Consider the following 18,238-nt stretch of genomic DNA (forward strand, 5'->3'; position numbering starts at 1 on the left):
ATGCCAGAGAGCCTATAGTTTACTGTCTATAAGACACTGCGCATAGGCTTCAGAGCCTTGACTTTTCCCCAAGTGCAAGTATTTTGTTTTTGAAAACATTCTTCCTTTAGAAATGTATATGCGTTAAAACCATTAAAGGCCTCTCTTTTGTTCTTTTACCTTTCTTGTTTCTCCATCTCTCTTAACACAATATATACGGTAGATATTGCCGGGAAGAACCTGTACATTTGGAATAATGGCTTGGCTGAATAAAAAAATTAATTGATTAGCAGCTTGTGTGGCCTATTGTTGCTGCTGTTAATAATGTGGCAGATATAGAGCGGGCCTAAGAGAAGGCTGGGAAGATTCAGATTAAAACCTCTGCTCAGCCATAAAGCTTATGCTGACCTTGAGCCAGTCAGTATTATTCATGCTTCCTAACTCACAACACATTATGAGGTTAGGACATGGTTGGGAAGAGAAAAAACATGAAGGCCCCCCTAAGCTGCTTGGAGAAAGGACAGGATAAAATTGTAATAAATTTATTATTGTTAATTATAAGAAAGATACAAAAATAATAGACTGGCAGGAAAGGGATGGAAAATTGGTTTCTATGCTAGGCACAGAAGAAGGCATAGCATCTCTGTCTCTCCCCTGCAGTACCTAAATGCATCTGACCTGCATGCAGTTCCTTGTCACCTATGGTTACGAAGCTAGTGATTAAATACAAGGCTGTACTAAACGCTTGCATGCACATTTATTCAGTTAATAAAATTTGAGGGCTGGATTCTGACAAAGGCTGCATTCCTAACTCACCTGGGTATAAGCGCCACTGAATTCAATATAACTTACTTCTTAGTAGACATAGGTGGAATCTACACACATATAAAAAACGGTGTGAAAATGCAAAAACCTTTTGAAAAATACATTGAATTTGGCATTGCTCACTGTCACCATCTAGTGTCACATTTGTATATTGTACTTTACAGGACATTTAAAATGTTTTATTTGCAGCTGTATAGCTGAGTCAGTTAGGAACGTGCTGTAAGTTAGTCACATTGATATCAGGATGAAAAGTTAACCACAACTAAGTTAAGTCCCATTGATTTTAGCGGGAACTAGGTGCAACCAACTTAGTCTAGATGCAGCCCTGAGAATATTACCTTATGTTACTGTCTGCCTTTATGCCAAAAAGAAAAGGCAAGGGTGGAGTGGGTATGAAGAGATGTCTCTTTTCATACTATTAGAACTCAGGCTCATTCAGTGAAATGGGTCAGCTGCATCTTCAGGATGAACCAGAGGAGGTTATATTTCATGGTGTGCAGGGTTAACATGAAATTCACTGCCACCAGATGTGACTGTGCCTACTTAGGATGGCTGGATAACAGTTTTTATAAAGCAAACCAAATGCTAGGTGCTGCATAGAAAGTAAGTGAAATTGTACTTTCTGTAGGCTTACAGACTATAAAGTAGACTAACTGCAAGAATGGGAAAGAGGGGACAAAGTGCTTAAAATGAAATTTATTCCAAGACCAATGCATTTGGAACAAATCCTTATTTGGGGACACCTGGAGTTTTTCCTCTCTCTTGATGACCACGCTGTCTAAAAAGGGTAGACCATGGGAAAGCAGAGGGTTGGGAAAGGAAGGAAAATAGGTTTTACAAAGGTTTTTAGCGGTGATAGCTAAGCAGCACTTGCTGACTTTGAACACTTCTCCCCTTGAATACCAGATGTTAGGGAGCGCTGTTACCTTCATGCATGAGGTTTAGACTTCCCAGAGGCACCTGGCTGCCCACTGGTATATACAGTATACGGAAGTAGATGGGCCCTTGGTGACTGTCTGATCTAAAAAGGCCCTTCTGATGTTCTTATAAAAATAGTTTCACGCCAGAGCTTTAATGCTAAGCAAATGTCTTCCGCAGCCCAGATGAAAGCAGAAACCATTATCAGCCATATTTCCCAATTTAAAATACAGGGCTGGGGTGAGGTGAGGTGAGTAAATATTTAGCAATGAACATCATAATTTAATACTACAATTTGCATGTATTTAATGTATTTTTCCTGGGAATTCTTAAGAACCTCTAGCCCACCATAACACAAATTATTTAAGCACTTTGTCAGCTTTTAGAAAACAACAACAACCCAGTCTAGTTTTCCTGTTTGCCTTGAACAGCAGCTTGATTTGCAAGTGAACCATTTCACAGCATGGGCATTTCACCTGCTAATTGCTTTAGCTCAAACTGTAGTTTTATCTGCAGCTACAGGGATGACTTCAAATGCTACCCAAAGCAGTAGAATGCAGTGTCAGATATCAAATATGTTATTTGATATCTTTTGTTGCAGCAACTCCACTTCATCCAACAGTTTGCAAAACTGTTCCATGGGACTCTTTGCAGGCAGAATGGAAAAGAAAATATTTCCCAACCAATTCCACCCCCCCCCCCAAAAAAAATATTAATTACGAATTTAGATGTTTCTGGTTATTCCAGTTAGATAGCATGTGCTGCTGCTTCTCCTCCATATATTTTATCTAGAGAAAAGATATCTCTGGGATAGCAGCAGGAAGGTTAAAGGACAGTTCATTCCCACAGTATGTATTGATGGCTGCCAATTTGGACTGCTTTAAAAGAGGATTATAAATTCATAGAATATAAGGCTGTCAATGGATCCTGGGCACAATGGCTGTTTTCTACGTCCAGTATTGAAGTCAGCACACCTCTGTATATCAGTTGCCGGGAATCACAATTGGGAAGAGTGCAGTTGTACTCAGGCCCTGCTTATGGACTTCCCAGGGGCATCTGGCCAGCCACTGTAAGAGCAGGATCCTGGACTAGATGGGACTTTGCTATGTTCCTGGAAGATTCTTCTTATGTCCCTTAAGCACACAATCTCTGCATAAGATGTGCAATAGAGGAACAGCTTCCTTTCTGCTGCAGGAAAATACAGCTATGAACACTGCAATCCTGTTTAAGTATCTGGGAGTAAACCCAATTGAAATGCATACATGATCCCATTGTAAGCCATGTTGTTGTTGTTGTTTAGTCGTGTCCGACTCTTCGTGACCCCCTGGACCAGAGCACGCCAGGCACTCCTGTCTTCCACTGCCTCCCGCAGTTTGGTCAAACTCATGTTGGTAGCTTCGAGAACACTGTCAAACCATCTCGTCATCTGTCGTCCCCTTCTCCTTGCGCCCTCAATCTTTCCCAACATCAGGGTCTTTTCCAGGGAGTCTTCTCTTCTCATGAGGGAGCCAAAGTATTGGAGCCTCAACTTCACAATCTGTCCTTCCAGTGAGCACTCAGGGCTGATTTACTTAAGAATGGAGAGGTTTGATCTTTTTGCAGTCCATGGGACTCTCAAGAGTCTCCTCCAGCACCATAATTCAAAAGCATCAATTCTTCGGCGATCAGCCTTCTTTATGCATTGTAAGCCATACCACCAATCAGTAAATCTCCTTTATTGGCATAGAAAGAGTGTCTCATGTACATGGGTCAGAACACAACACAGGTAAATGACATGCATTAGAGAGAGTCAGGATAAATTTTGAAGCCCCGAAGAACTAAATAAAGATGTGAAAAAGAGATAATCTGCCTCACTTGAGCCCATTAAGTTCCCTTTCTTTTTATAGACACACTTAAAAGTTATCTTCTGATTCAACAAAATTTAAATAAAATATGAAATATATACCTCTTTGTGCTGTACTCCTGTTAACAGCTGGCATTGAAATTTCCTGGCATATAGTCTTTTGTCTGGAATTCACAATAGCTTGTCCTTTTCATGACTATTGGGATTTGTCAAGCATATGTTCTTCCGTTTAGAGAATCCACCTAACGTATGTACTCATTACCACGACAGGAGTCTTCTCCTAAAGACATAATGCTAATAATAAGTCTCCCCAGTTATACATAAACCAAAAACAGTGGGCAATATAAAGCCAGCTGTGAGCTATACAGTGGATGTTGCTGGAGCCTTATAGATGTGAAAACTTTCTAGTTAGGACTCAATTATGCATACATAATTTTGTTTGTATACCACCTTTCCATAGTTCAAACTTTGCCCAAGGCAGCTTACAACATTAAAAATAATAATCACATAATTACAAACAGTCGTCATAAACAATAAAACATCAAAAGTACACAACCAAATCAAACAATTTCCACGTCAATCGTAATAAGATACAAAGATGCAAAAGAGTCAAGGAGTCTGTTCAGCAGCCTCAGCTTTTGCAGCTGGAATCAGATAGGGCCCTGACCCTGCCCAAGGCAGGTAGGAAAAGGCCTGCAAGGCAAGGAGTAGTTCTTATAGGACTCACAGCCAAGGCAGTAAAACTCAGCCAGTAAAACAAAGTCTCTCTGAAACCATTGGTATAAGTTGCTGACAGCTTCTAGGAGTGACAGGTGAGAGCTGAGTGCTGGGTGGGAACCACAGGTGGACAAAGTAACCCAGAAGGAGCACAGCCTGTCGTCCATCAGAGGTAGTACCCCTCCCCTTACACCCTTGTATGCCTCCTTCCAGCAACTCCTGCAGCCAAGCTGGTGCCAAATGTCTTGCTCCACTTTCCTTTGGACCACATCAGTGAGTCTTGTCCTCTGGGCAGCCCAGGAGCTCCAGACACGCTGCCCAGGTTTGTACCCCAGGGATGTCACTTCATTGCTGCTAATGCAGTGATTTGACTCCACTGGCACTCCATTGTCTCTTGAGGAAGACGGATGCCAAGACAATCCCATATTAATAAAAGGGGGGAGATTTAACCAGTGATAGAGTATGAGGGATGGATAGGAAGCTTTCTTGATGATATTATGCAGCTTCAGTCATTTAGCCCTGGACATAGCTGTCTTCTGCAAAACTTTGTGTTGCTGTTGGTGGTGGTGATGTCTTACACATCTTGAAGCTGGAGATTAATAGGTACATTTGGAATGAATTCTCAAAGAGCACTTGCATGTGAGCTGTAATCATGCAAAATGTCATGTGAGCATAACACTTACAAAGCTCGTTCAATTTTGTTGGAATGAACCTATGCCTTTTTAAGCGAAAGGGTAATATGTTCTGTTTTCACATGCCAACACGTCTTTATCTTCATTTGTACTTCCTATGCACCAATAATCCTATGATAGTGAATATTGATGGGGGGAAATGTCACAGTGAGATGCTGAGCTGCTTTCATCACACCACAAGGTGTACATCTGAAGAAGAAAAGAAAAGAAAGTTGCACTTTTTCTCCCACTCAAAGGACTGAAAACAGTATTTTAAATAGTAACAAAGATTACTTCTGGTGAAGGGTAATTTTTAGAATATTGTTACTTGCATTTTTTTGAAAGTGGTATTAATTCTAATAATCAAATACAGTTGGCTAATGTTTTCTTTCTGATGCTCAGATGCTGTGACTAATCCTTCTAATAATGACATGAAAGAACATAATGTGCTGGTAATGAAATCAGTGTGCTTTTAAAGTTAGATAGTGTGCACATCAGCAACCATGCAATGTTTCTGCCAGTATGGATAAACCGAGCAGTTGCTCATAATCTTCCTCTTGTATTGCTTCTGTAGTGGAAAACTGCATTTTTATTACATTGTATAGTATTATCTCAATCTGCAAATGGCTTTGGAACTCAAATCTCAAATCCCATAGCTTATTGGGGTAGATTTACAGAATTCAGGTATAAAATTTTCGGTTAAAGTAATTGTGGATCAGAGAAAGATTAGACCAAAGACCTTTGGGGAATATTACTGATCAAGATCTGCCTGAACATAAGAGTAGAATGGTAGCAGATGATGGAATGGAGAATTTCCGGAGGAGTGACACAGACAAACAATGGAGTTGTGATGCTGGAGAAGTGGAATGAAACCACGGACAGAGACATTAAAAACATCTTGAGATGGCAGAGGCAGAGCTGAGAGAGAGAGAGGATCCTGTGTACAAGTTGAATTCAGAGGGAAACATCATCAAGCCTCTGGCAATTATTCTGGAAAAAGGGTGGAAGAAGCATGGAAGGAATTTTCTAAATTATGATGGGAAATCATGGCCAACAGAAAATGGGATGGGAAGTTATGGAACTGGGTTTGAATAACATCTAGCGATAATAACAATTGAAGGGCCACTTTGGACTTTTTGTATGGAAAGGAAAATGAATGAACTTGAGATGCTTGAAGACTGGGAAAAGACCACCTAGCAGATTGAAGAATAGCTGGGTGTTACCTTGGAATACAGCTGGATACCTTTCTGGAGTGAACACTCTGATGATAATGATATAATTGATAGATGGAGAATCAGAAGTCCTCTTTAATTTTCTCTCTCTCCTCTCCACCAGTGTGGTGTAGTGGTTAAGAGCGGTAGTCACGTAATCTGGGTAACCGGGTTCGCGTCTCCGCTCCTCCACATGCAGCTGCTGGGTGACCTTGGGCCAGTCACACTTCTTTGAAGTCTCTCAGCCCCACTCACCTCACAGAGTGTTTGTTGTGGGGGAGGAAAGGAGAATGTTAGCCGCTTTGAGACTCCTGAAGGGGAGTGAAAGGCGGGATATCAAATCCAAACTCTTCTTCTTCTTCTTCTTGTGATTTTATTTCTTGTGTTTTCTTTTTCTCTTCTTTTATCCACTTTACTTTTGCTTGTGTTTGGCTTTGTTTTTTGAGGTCATCTACTCTGGGTTAAAAGGATGCAGGTGGTGCTGTGGGTTAAACCACAGAGTCTAGGACTTGCCGATCAGAAGGTTGGCGGTTCAAATCCCCGCGATGGGGTGAGCTCCCGTTGCTTGGTCCCTGATCCTGCCAACCTAGCAGTTCGAAAGCACGAAGTGAAAGTAGATAAATAGGTACCGCTCCAGTGGGAAGGTAAACGGCATTTCCGTGCACTGCTCTGGTTCACCAGAAGCGGCTTAGTCATGCTGGCCACATGACCTGGAAGCTGTACATCGGCCAATAAAGCGAGATGAGCGCCGCAACCCCAGAGTCATCTGCGACTGGACCTAATGGTCCTTTTACTCTGCGTTAATGAGGGTACACACGGGAAGGTGATAGATGGGAGGTGAAAGACCCTGTGTGAGAAGAAGGGAAGGAAAGACTTTCCAGGATGGGAGACTGGGAAAATAAAGGAAAACATCCCTGGTGAATGCTGGGAGGGTCCATTTCCTTTAATGTGAGACAAGGGTTAAGATCTTTTTTGTTGATTTCCTTTTTTATTTAGATTAATCTGTTTTTTATTGTATCATATGCCGAAAAGTTTCAATAAAAAATAATAATTAAGATTTTGGGGGGTTGTTTTTTAAACAGTTTTACCAAAGAGAAATTGTTGGTGAAAAGGGGGGAAAATAGATATAAAGTAAGAATTCCTGTATGCCAATAATTCTAATTTTATACCTGGTTTTTTCAATGCCACCAACATATAGAGAATGGTTATCCCACAGAAATAGCAGAGATGGGTGCAACACAGAAGCTAAGAACAAAAAGCTAACACAACAAAACCATTCCCAACTCCCTTCTTATTGTACTCAAACCTTATTTTAAACTGCCACTTCCCCCTCCCCTCAGTTACCCCCTGCTTACTCAAACCTCTGTCAATGTTTTAAACAGTTACAGATAGGTAGCCGTGTTGGTCTGCCATAGTCAAAATAAAAAAATTCCTTCCTGTAGCAGCTTAAAGACCAACTAAGTTAGTTCTTGGTATGAGCTTTCGTGTGCATGCACACTTCTTCAGATACACTGAAACAGAAGTTGCCAGACCCTTCTATATAAGTGAGAAGGTGGGGAGGGGTATTACTCAGAAGGGTGGTGGGAATTGGAGATTGGCAGATAGCTGAGATGAGCCTGTTGACGACTCTTAACGACTGTAATAGGTCTTACAGGAAAAGCCAAGGGGTGAGAAGGTGAGAAATGGCTTAGTCATGTATAATGAGATAAGAATCCAATGTCTCTGTTCAGACCAGGTCTCTCCATTGTTTTAAGTTTGGTAATGAGTTGCAATTTAAACAGCCACTTTTCTCCTCTCAGTATTTTTGCATCTCTTTTTTTATAAATATTTATTAAGAATTTTCCATTTTCAAAAGCCAAAAAAAGAAAAAAGAAAAAGAAAAATTAAAAACACATACAATTTGAAATCCTTATTTTCTATAACATCTTTCCCTGACTTCCCCACACCTCCCCTTCTTATATTCCCATTTAGATTGTAAATTCAACAAGTTCTTATCCCCAGTATAAGAACCTTTTTATACTTGATTCATTTTTTGAAAAAAACCCAATTTTACCTTATAAAACTCAAAATTTATACCTCAGTACTCATTCTTAAATCCTTTTTTCTAAAGTCGACCCAAATTCCTTTCCACGAATTCCCCACTTTTCTCCTCTCAGTATTTTTGCATCTCTGCTCAAACCTCTGTTGTTTAAAACAGCCATTTCCTCTCAGTGATCCTCCACCCCAGCTTAAACATCTGCCATTGTTTAAAAGAGCCATTGCACCCTTTTAGTGTCCCTCCCTTCTCACTGTACTCAAACATCTCCTTCTTGTATTCCTCAGCTGCCTCATGTTTTTAAAGATAAAACATGCAGAGCCCTCAAATATTCCATTGCGTGAAGGTACTTTACTCAAATCTTCTGTTGTTTAAAACCATCATTTTCCTCTCAGTTCTTTCCATTCCTACTTTACTCAAACTTCCGCCATTGTTTTACACCACCACTTTCCTCCTCTCAGGGTACTGCTGTTGTGCAACCGACCTTCTCCTTTGCTTTCCTACCCAACCCTGATTTTATGCAAACCCAGGATTGTGTTGCAGCACTACAAATCCTTCAATGAGGGCTGCACAATGACAGCCTTATATTTTTATGTATATAGGAAGAAATGTAGCCAAATCTCTGCTTCCCACATGGTTGCTCCTGGAACATTTTATAACCAAATAATCCCCAATGTTTTTTGTTTGTTTTTACCATGTCTTCCGATAGCTGAATGATCACTAATGAAGTTGTTTTCCTTTTTTTGCACATGAATGCACATTCCATTTTGTGTCACTGGGAGTTAGCTACGTGAATCAAAGGAGAATTAGACCTCTGACGATTAAGCACTCAATTATGACAGCATTGTGGCATCTGGAGGTGTACTTTGTACCTACTGCATTTCAAAGAAGCAAAAGACTAGTTGTGCTGATTTACATTCATAATCCTCTTCAAAGACTCCTTTCAGCTAATTGGGGAAACAAATATTCTTTTCCACTTTCCTTTGGAACGGGCTGTAGCTCTGTGGTAGATCACATGGCTTGCATGCAAAAGGTCCCAGCACCTCCAAGCTGCAAGTCAGCGCTATCAAAGCAGGGCTAAATCAAGGGTCAGGAACCTGTTAACCTCTAGATGTTGTTGGACTTCAACTTGCCTCAGCCCCAGCAAGCATGGCCAATGGTCAAAGATGATGTCGGGAGGACCACAAGTTCCCCATCCCTGTGCTAGATGGACCAATAGTTTGACTCAGTGTCAAGCAGCTTCCTAAGCCCATTTCCATGAATTAACACCCTAATTTCTCTGGCCAGTGTGCACTGTACACCTATGCAGGTACCCAAGCCCAATACTATGGCACAATTCAAGGGATGACTGCCATACTGGAAACCAGGAATGGGCAAACTTTTTCAGCCCAAGGGCCATTTTCCCTCTTGGGAAGCCTTCCAGGGGCCACGGGGTGGGGGGCAGAGCCAGAGACAAAAGTAGGTGGAGCTGTAAATGTAAATTTTATCTTTGTACAGTAGCTTCTCCACACTTCTCTCTATTCTACATCAAGGCAAGCAAAAGGTATTATCAAATTAGGCAAAACAATATACCCCAGGATGCTCAAATCAGTGAGGAGTGTGGTCTAGGTGGTGATTTGGGGAGAGTCCTGGTGGCCAGGTGGAGAGGCTTAGAGAGCTGCATTTGGCCCAGGTTTGCTACTCCAGTAGAAACAGTAAGGAAATCCAGGTTTGTGCTTCTCACGTACTAATTCGTTTCTCCGCAACCAGAGGGAATCCTGAGTCACAGCCTTGATTTGTACAGGGATGCTGTGCTTTACCCCAAGTTGGTGGTAGCAAGAGGTATAAAATCAGCTTACACCATCTGTTGCCAGCCATTATTCTTCCTCCCAGGCCACCCAGCAGACAATCTAGGCATTTCCATGATTAGCAATCAGGCTGTGCCAGTGATATCAGTGTGTCCCTGGCCAGAGGAAGCCAAATTAATGTAAACTGAAATCAAGATGACCAAAGCCTGTTTTCAACCTGTTTCTGTGCGCGTTTACCATCTCTGCTCTGCCCTTCTCTTAACCCTCTGTTGCAGGCACAACCAGCACGGAAGTTTTATAACAGTGTCTAAGGTGCTACATTCATTAAATGAAAAGAATGAACAAAGAATGGAAAATTCAAATCACATGAAAATTTGAATGTGAAAAACATAGTTGTGCTGATTTGCAGCCCACTAACCAAGCAGAATATATTTTCCCTTCACCCCACTCACATGCAGCTTTCATACACTGATCATCTTCTTTTTTATATTCAGTGACAGATGTCCATCTTGAGATGGCGTGTCAGGTTTTAAACAGCGTTCGAAACTCCCATTGTTCTAGTCACATTTTGCGACAGGGAATTTCATTAGCGCAAGCAGTTTCTGAGCTCTGGGCGCAGTACTGCACCTAAGATTTCAGATTAAAACTGCAGAGTGGAAGGTAAGGAGGAGCTTTTTCTGCCTCCCCACTTCCAGCCACTCTCTGAAGAATGGAGAAGAGACCCTCTTAAGAATATTAGGGGGTGGGGAAGAACTAGACCGTGTGAAAAATGGACATAATATTTTAGCTACAGTTCATTCATTTTCAGCTTTCTATTCTTGTTATAAAAAAAGTGCCTAGACATTCCGTTGTTGTGCCCATAACCTAGGTTTAAGGTGCCATTTAGCTCCTAGCTTTCATATCTCACTTTCTAACACTGGTTTTAAATATTGATATTAGCTGAATAGTCAGTTTCTTTTATTTTTAGGAATATGTTCGTTTTAAGAATTCGTGTTCATTTAGCTAGAACATGCATTAAGTAGCTTTTTGATCAGTGAAAAAAACACTGATGGCATGTTCAAATGACTATCTGTGCTGCGGTCTCTACTTAAATACAGCGGTACCTTGGTTCTCGAACTTAATCTGTTCCAGGAGTCCTTTCAAAAACCAAGGTGCTGCTTCCAATTGGCTGCAGGTGCTTCCTGCACTGTTGGAATTAAACCACGACAGACGAGTAGCAGGTGTCATCGAGAGGCGTCTGCCGGGGCGAGCCCCGGGAACTCTCTTTTATTGAATATTACAAACATTGCCACAGGTGTGCTTGTGGCTGATTGGTTGATACAAACACAAAGAAACTTGTTGCTGATTGGTTAACATAAGTACAAGGCGGGAATTACATGTGAACATTAATCACCGATAGATTAAAGGCCGGGAAACGAAGCTAGAACTAGACAGGCATGAAACCTCCTAATTAAATTATAACTAAAGATTAATATAACATGGCTAAAACAATTACTAATGATTGATCATAACATGAAAGAATATAATAAGTGAATTCCGTAGATGTGGTCAGCTGTGCATTAAGTACAGGTCATAGTGTTTTTCATGAACTTAGCAATGAGGGAATGTCTTGGTCTTTGGAACAAGTTGTGCAGTGTGTGCAGAAGCAGAGAAAAGCTTATAAGCAAGAGTTCCCAGAATGCAAGAGAAAAGAAGCAATGCTTCCCCATAATGCAACAGTTACGTGCAGAAAAAGGACTTCCCTTTACTGCACTCAAGTCGGACTTCTGGCTTCCCAAAAAACGTTTGCAAACTGGAACACTTACTTCTGGGTTTGCGGCACTGAGGAGCCAATTTGTTCGACAACTAAGCTGTTTGGGAACCAAGGTACCACTGTAATTACTTTTGAGTGACTGCCGATGTGTGGAGAGGTATTTGTCTGACATGTGTATAGTGATGTGTATCTTACCATGCTCTTGGCAAACCCATATTTTCTGTAACCTAAATGAACTATTTTGTGCCACAACTGAGCTTTCTACATTATTTAAGTTTTTTCTCTTTATATTTCCAGGGCAACAGCTACTCACAGGGGCCAAGTTATATTCAAGGATGCCTTAGCCCAACAGTTGTGTGAACAAGGAGGTAAGAGTTATTTTCATTTAAAATCTTGCTCTTCCATATTCATTTGTAGTTGTAGACATTATTAGTACTTGAGGAGATGCATAGCTGATTGATAGACATAAAAGATGCAAAATTATTAAGGATGTGATTGTGGTGTTCTTCCATACTGACGGATCAGTTTCAGGCTTTGTTCCCATATGCTTGGCAAAACGCAAGCTGTTTGTTATTGAGCTTCTTGGTTGAAAAGACCTGCCATGACCTCCCCACTCTACTCAGGAGTCCATCTAGCATGAAGATGAGCAGATGCAAAGGACTTGTAATTTGTGTAATTGTGTAGAAGAGAGAATTTCAACAGATGCAGATTTTCTCACACCTGTATGACAAGTTCCCTTAAGGCCCCGTCTGCACTATATATTAAGGGCAGTATCACCATTTTAAACAGTCCTGGCTTCCCCCAAATGATTCTGGAAGTGTAGTTTGTTGAGAGTTGCTAGTAAACTCCTCACAATTCTGAGTTCCCTGGGAAGAGGGATTGATACTTGAAATGACTAGATTAACTGTCCTATCTAGAACTCCATCGATATCATTCAAACAAGTTCTGTTCTGCCTCCGAGGTATCTGGGATGCATTCTAAATACCTGCATTGAACCACAAAGCATCAAGTCCAATTTAGGGTGTAATCCTATACCTATGAGAAAGCCCCATAAACTCATTGGGACTTCCTTTTGAGTAGAGGTGTACAGGGAGTCAATCTTGGTTTTTTCCATTTAAATTTAGTTTGTAAATTTGGAACAAGTGAAAGGTATGTGGCAGCCTCAGGGGCATTTGAAACACCACAAATACTTCATGATTTCTACCTTTCTCTTGTTCAAAATTAGACACTGAGATATATCATTGCAGGTTTCTTGACATTTTCCATCAATCGATATAATCTTAAAAGGTTGTAAATTCTGCACTTCCATAAAATTCCTGCTCTTTGTATATTGCATAAAGCCTACATTTTTTTATTAATCCAAATAAGAATCTTCTACAGTGGTATCTCGGGTTAAGTACTTAATTCGTTCTGGAGGTCCGTACTTAACCTGAAACTGTTCTTAACCTGAAGCACCACTTTAGCTAATGGGGCCACCTGCTGCTGCTGTGCCACTGCCGCACGATTTCTGTTCTCATCCTGAAGCAAAGTTCTTAACCTGAAACACTATTTCTGGGTTAGCAGAGTCTGTAACCTGAAGCGTATGTAACCTGAAGCATATGTAACCCGAGGTACCACTGTATTTTGTTAAGAGTAAACAAAAGCAAAGGGATGTGTGCCACTCAGCGTGGCAATCCTCATGTATTTACAATCAGGATTGTGTGCAGGTTTAAAGGGGAAGGGGAGGGGAAGACAGTTTCAGAGCTAGGAGAACAACAAATGACTCAAGGCGGGGGGTGTGGGGTGTGACCAAAAGGTACCCCTGATGCTGTTGCGGCCGCTGCCTATCTTTTTAAAGTCAGTTTCTTTTAGGGCAGGAAGCAAGCTGTGGAGATGTTTTTTTTTAAAAAAAGAACTGGTCCACAACTTTTGCACAGGGCACCACATGGGAAGAAGAATCTGTTGCTTCTTTTCCAAGGAGAACAAAGGGGCAAAGAGAGGAGAGGAGCCCTGCTTGCGGGCAGGAGGAGGAATTGAGGGTTTCATTTGTGGAGGAAGAGAAGCAGAGCCTCGCTGATTCTCCAGAGCCTAGAAAACATAGCAGGCAAGGCTGCGGCAAAGGTTGCCAACAAGCCAGGGGAAAAAGCAGCTTGACCTGCTCTTGCACAGATGGTTTAATATGCAGAAATCAACATAATAGTGCTCATTTGATTATCTAATTAATCGTTTTGATTAAATGTTAGCACTGATTTCTTTTCCCAATAGACCGAGTTTCAGAAAAGGTTCGCTTATCACACCATTGTTATGGTTGCCCACCCCAATTACATTCCTCCATTCACTTTTTATAAAAATTGCACTTTATTCTACTCCCTATTCTCCAGGAAGACGCTTTAACTACTTCCAGATATTGGAGTAGTTGATATTCCTCTATGGACCGACTTTATATCCCTATTCCCAATTGCTATTAAATGGAATACAACCAAAGTAGAACCACTTATTCAACAAATATCAGAGCCGCCCAAAATGTTTCCTAAGTCCACGGGAACGAATAGACTCCGGCAAACCATTTGCTCTAAGTTTGAAAAGCTCCACTTAAAACACTCCGTTTCCAAAAGAGGTCACTAGATGGCCTATGAATTGTCACAGCAGCAGAAGTCAATTTAAAATTCAGCTGATGAAGTTCACTACAGGAGTGGTTAACTCGTCACATAGTTCATAGATCCTGTTGTCACTGTTGCTTTAATTATTTGTTGCATTTGTTCATCACTTTTATCTATTTTCTAATAAAAGCAACTTACAAATATTTAAAATACCAAATGGCTTTGCCAGAGGGCAAATGGGCAAATTTAGCAGGGGATCAAATACTTTCCCCCCTCACTGTACTCTCACTGCTCCTGGGTGCCTTCATTTGACAGCTTGCTGTTAACCGAAGCACAGCTATGGTAAGGTTATCAGATTTTTTTCTATGAATCCAGGGACACTTGTTTGCGATGTACATGTGAATACTGATAAAGCTGTAAATCCGGGAAGTGTCCCTGGGAAACAGGGACATCTGGTAACCTCCCTCTATGGGAAAATATCAAAGAGAGGAGAAGAAGAAGAAGAAGAAGAAGAAGAAGAAGAAGAAGAAGAAGAAGAAGAAGAAGAAGAAGAAGAGGAGGAGGAGGAGTAGTAGTTTGGATTTGATATCCCGCTTTATCACTACCTGAAGGAGTCTCAAAGCGGCTAACATTCTCCTTTCCCTTCCTCCCCCACAACAAACACTCTGTGAGGTGAGTGGGGCTGAGAGACTTCAAAGAAGTGTGACTGGCCCAAGGTCACCCAGCAGCTGCATGCGGAAAAGCGAAGACGCGAACCCAGTTCCCCAGATTACGAGTCCACTGCTCTTAACCACTACGCCACACTGGCTCCTAAGAGAATGGCTCTTTCTCTTTTTTGCCTTTCTAAAGCAGGTTCTTCAGAGGCCGAAGACCTTCATGAAGCCCCAGTTAAAAGCAACTCCAAATTAGTTTACAACCATGATCCAAAGAACTACTCCTAGTGAACCCAAGATCTTAATACTATGCGTATTCCTTATTGGGTGGGGGGAGGATTCTGTAATATTTTGCTAAATATTCCAAAAATGTATGCAAAGGAAACATGAACAGAGGGGAAGCATTGCTAAGAATAATTATATCTCTTCCTCTTTAATAAGCATTGATTTGTGCTATTTAGATTTAAATTTGAGCACTGAGCAAAGCAAACATGCCTCCCTTGGTGGGCTTTCTTGCCTTTTTAAAGCTGGGAAAATGGAAGAGATGATGAAGAAAGGTAATCAGTGACCCGGAGTGTAAAGAAATACATGTGGTGAGTTCCAGAGCCACATGCACAGAGGCTTCCCATTCTCTGGCATGGAAGAGAATTATCCGCCTGCTCTGTGGGATATGGGAAGCGCTCAATGTGCACAGCGAGTGCTTCTTCTCATAGGCAAGAGAGGGAAAGTGCCCCTGCAGGCAGTCATTCCAAGTCACTTGTTGACTCGCATGTGGAGACTTTGCAGCCTGAGTTATGAATTCATACCACCAGAACAGCTGCTCTGATTGTTTTGTTTTTTAAAAAAATAATATTTATTACTTTTATAGATTACAAAAAGGGAAGAAAAAAACAGAAAAAAAGACAAAGGAGGAAAGCAAAAAGAAAAAAACACACAATACAGTACAATATATAGACAATAGAAAACACAACCTAAACTCAAAACTAAACACATTAAACTAAACTAAACAAACCCCACTCCCTAACCTTAACCCTAAATAAAACAAAACAAAAACAATTTAAAAACATACATCATCCCTTTTCCGTACTCTATCTTTCATTCCCTTGTTTCCTCAACCTCCTCTCACCTCCCTTTTTGTATTCCACTTCTATTAATTGTTTCAGCAAATCCTTTCCATCTTTCTCCATTTTCTATCATATTGTAAATAACGTATTTTTTAACCTTATTTTCCATTAAAACTAAAATACTTATATATGCTTAACTCCTTATAACATTTCTGCTAAGCCCATAAAAAATCATTCCACCATTTTTCTATCACTCCAGCTGCTCTGATTGTTGCCTCATTCGATTGCCAGGAGTAAGTCGCCAGCTCCTCTTTCTCATTCCATTCTCTGTTCCGTCCTTCTCTTCTTGATATATTTTAGATTGCTGATAGGTACATCACTGTGTATACAAGGACACAAATTGTGCAACTAAAAACATGTATCAATAAGCGTAACTTGTTTCTAAATTACATACGGTGTCTACACCATTCTCCAATATTCCTTTTAAGCAATCTTTTAAGAGCCATTGATTTCAGCAGAACACACTTCCAAGTCACATATGTTTGACAATGGAAACTTGCTTCAGAATTCATAGGAGAATTCCCATGAAAGAAAATTTGATTCTTAGCCCACAAGAACCTCCTACAAGTCACCCAATTCTCCCTTTTGGCTCAAGAGCTGAAGACTCTACCTGGGCAGTGAGCTGCACCCAGGGAAAGACCAAGTGAGGAACCAGCAGATCTGTCTCCAGCCCAGTAGGCTACTGCAGGAGGAAAAGGAAGGATGTAGAGCTTCAAAAGATTGCCAGGGTGTGGAGAAAGAAGAGGGAAACCAGTAAGGGAAGACAGACATAAGGGGAGCAGGTGGCTGCAGTTTCCTGAGTATCCAGCTGCCATCACCTCACTTTCTCCAGCAAGAGATCATAACTGAGCTCTGCTGGCTACCTCTGCCTGAACAGGCTAGTGAGGAGGAATGCCTTTCAAATTAGCCATCTTGCTTCCTGGTGGGTGCTGACAATTGTGCTGAATATCATGGGGAGAGATGAAGACAAGTCTCCAAAAAGAGGAGGAAACCTCTAAGAACATTAGAAGAACCACACTAGATCAGATGAAAGCGCTGTCTATTCCAGCACTGTGTTCTCACAGGGCCAGCCAGATGTCTGTGGGAAGCCCACAAGCAAGTACAGTGGTGCCTCGCAAGACGAAATTAATTCGTTCCGCAAGTTTTGTCGTCTTGCGATTCTTTTCGTCTTGCGAAGCACGGTGTCGGAAAAGTTTTGGAAAAGCTTCAAAAACCACCAAAGTCTTCAAAAACCTCAAAAAAGGCTACCACACCGCGTGCTATGAGTTGCTCCTCGAAGTCAAGTCGCAACTGTATTAACGGTTTTAAGAAAAAGGAAACAAACTTGCAAGACGTTTCCGTCTTGCGAAGCAAGCCCATAGGGAAAATCGTCTTGCAAAGCAACTCAAAAAACCAAAAACCCTTTCGTCTAGCGAGTTTTCCGTCTTGCGGGGCATTTGTCTTGCGAGGTACCACTGTACTGTGATAAGAACCTGTTTGCTCATATGTGCCTCACCATCACTTCCTGGAGGAGTCTGTCCCCTTGGGAAATTCTGCAATTCTAGATCTCACCCTTGGCTACATAGGGCAAGGTTGCAGATTTGATCTTCTGCATTGCAGAGGGTTGGACTAGATGATCCTCAGGGTCCCTTCCAACTCTACGATTCTATGATTCTATAATTCTATAATTCTATATATTCCTAAAATAAAAGTATAGGGCACAATCCAACTAAAGTTAGGGACTTATTATCTCTGTTGATTTTAAGGAGTGTTAAACATCTGATCTCTCTCATTAAATTCTCTGATTTACTTGTAAGCCACTTAGAGAGGTGTTCGGGTTGTTTTTTTTAAATCAAGTGGCTTATAAATCTTTTAATTAAACAAATGGGTTTGAAAATGCCTCAACTTTGGCTAAATTGTAGCTGATAATAATAATTTTGGGTTGGTAAGATTCTAAACTTGAAAATACTTTGAAAAGTGCTACACTCTATTTTATATGATGCTCCAGGTGTTTGACATTTTTGGACCTTAATTACAATATGTGAAGGTCAAAACTTCACCCTAGTGCAATAAAATATAAATTGTAATAAAGAAATTATTCCGGGGGATATAAAAGTATGTTCATCACTCGTTTAATGGTAACTTCACAGTTCCTCTATAATTT

General features: G+C 41.0%; 1 protein-coding gene across 3 annotated transcripts in view; it reads left to right on the forward strand.

Moving 5' to 3' along the window:
- Nucleotides 1-18,238, forward strand: part of RELN (reelin) — a 296,593-nt gene that overhangs the window by 98,532 nt on the left and 179,823 nt on the right. For all 3 annotated transcript variants that reach the window (XM_081211340.1, XM_081211341.1, XM_081211342.1), the window contains one exon: nt 12,037-12,107. In XM_081211340.1, coding sequence (XP_081067466.1) covers nt 12,037-12,107 — 71 coding nt within the window. The remainder of the gene's footprint in view (nt 1-12,036; nt 12,108-18,238) is intronic.

Source organism: Podarcis bocagei (assembly GCF_964188305.1).
Source record: "Podarcis bocagei genome assembly, chromosome: 10".
In the NCBI taxonomy this organism is placed as follows: domain Eukaryota; kingdom Metazoa; phylum Chordata; class Lepidosauria; order Squamata; family Lacertidae; genus Podarcis; species Podarcis bocagei.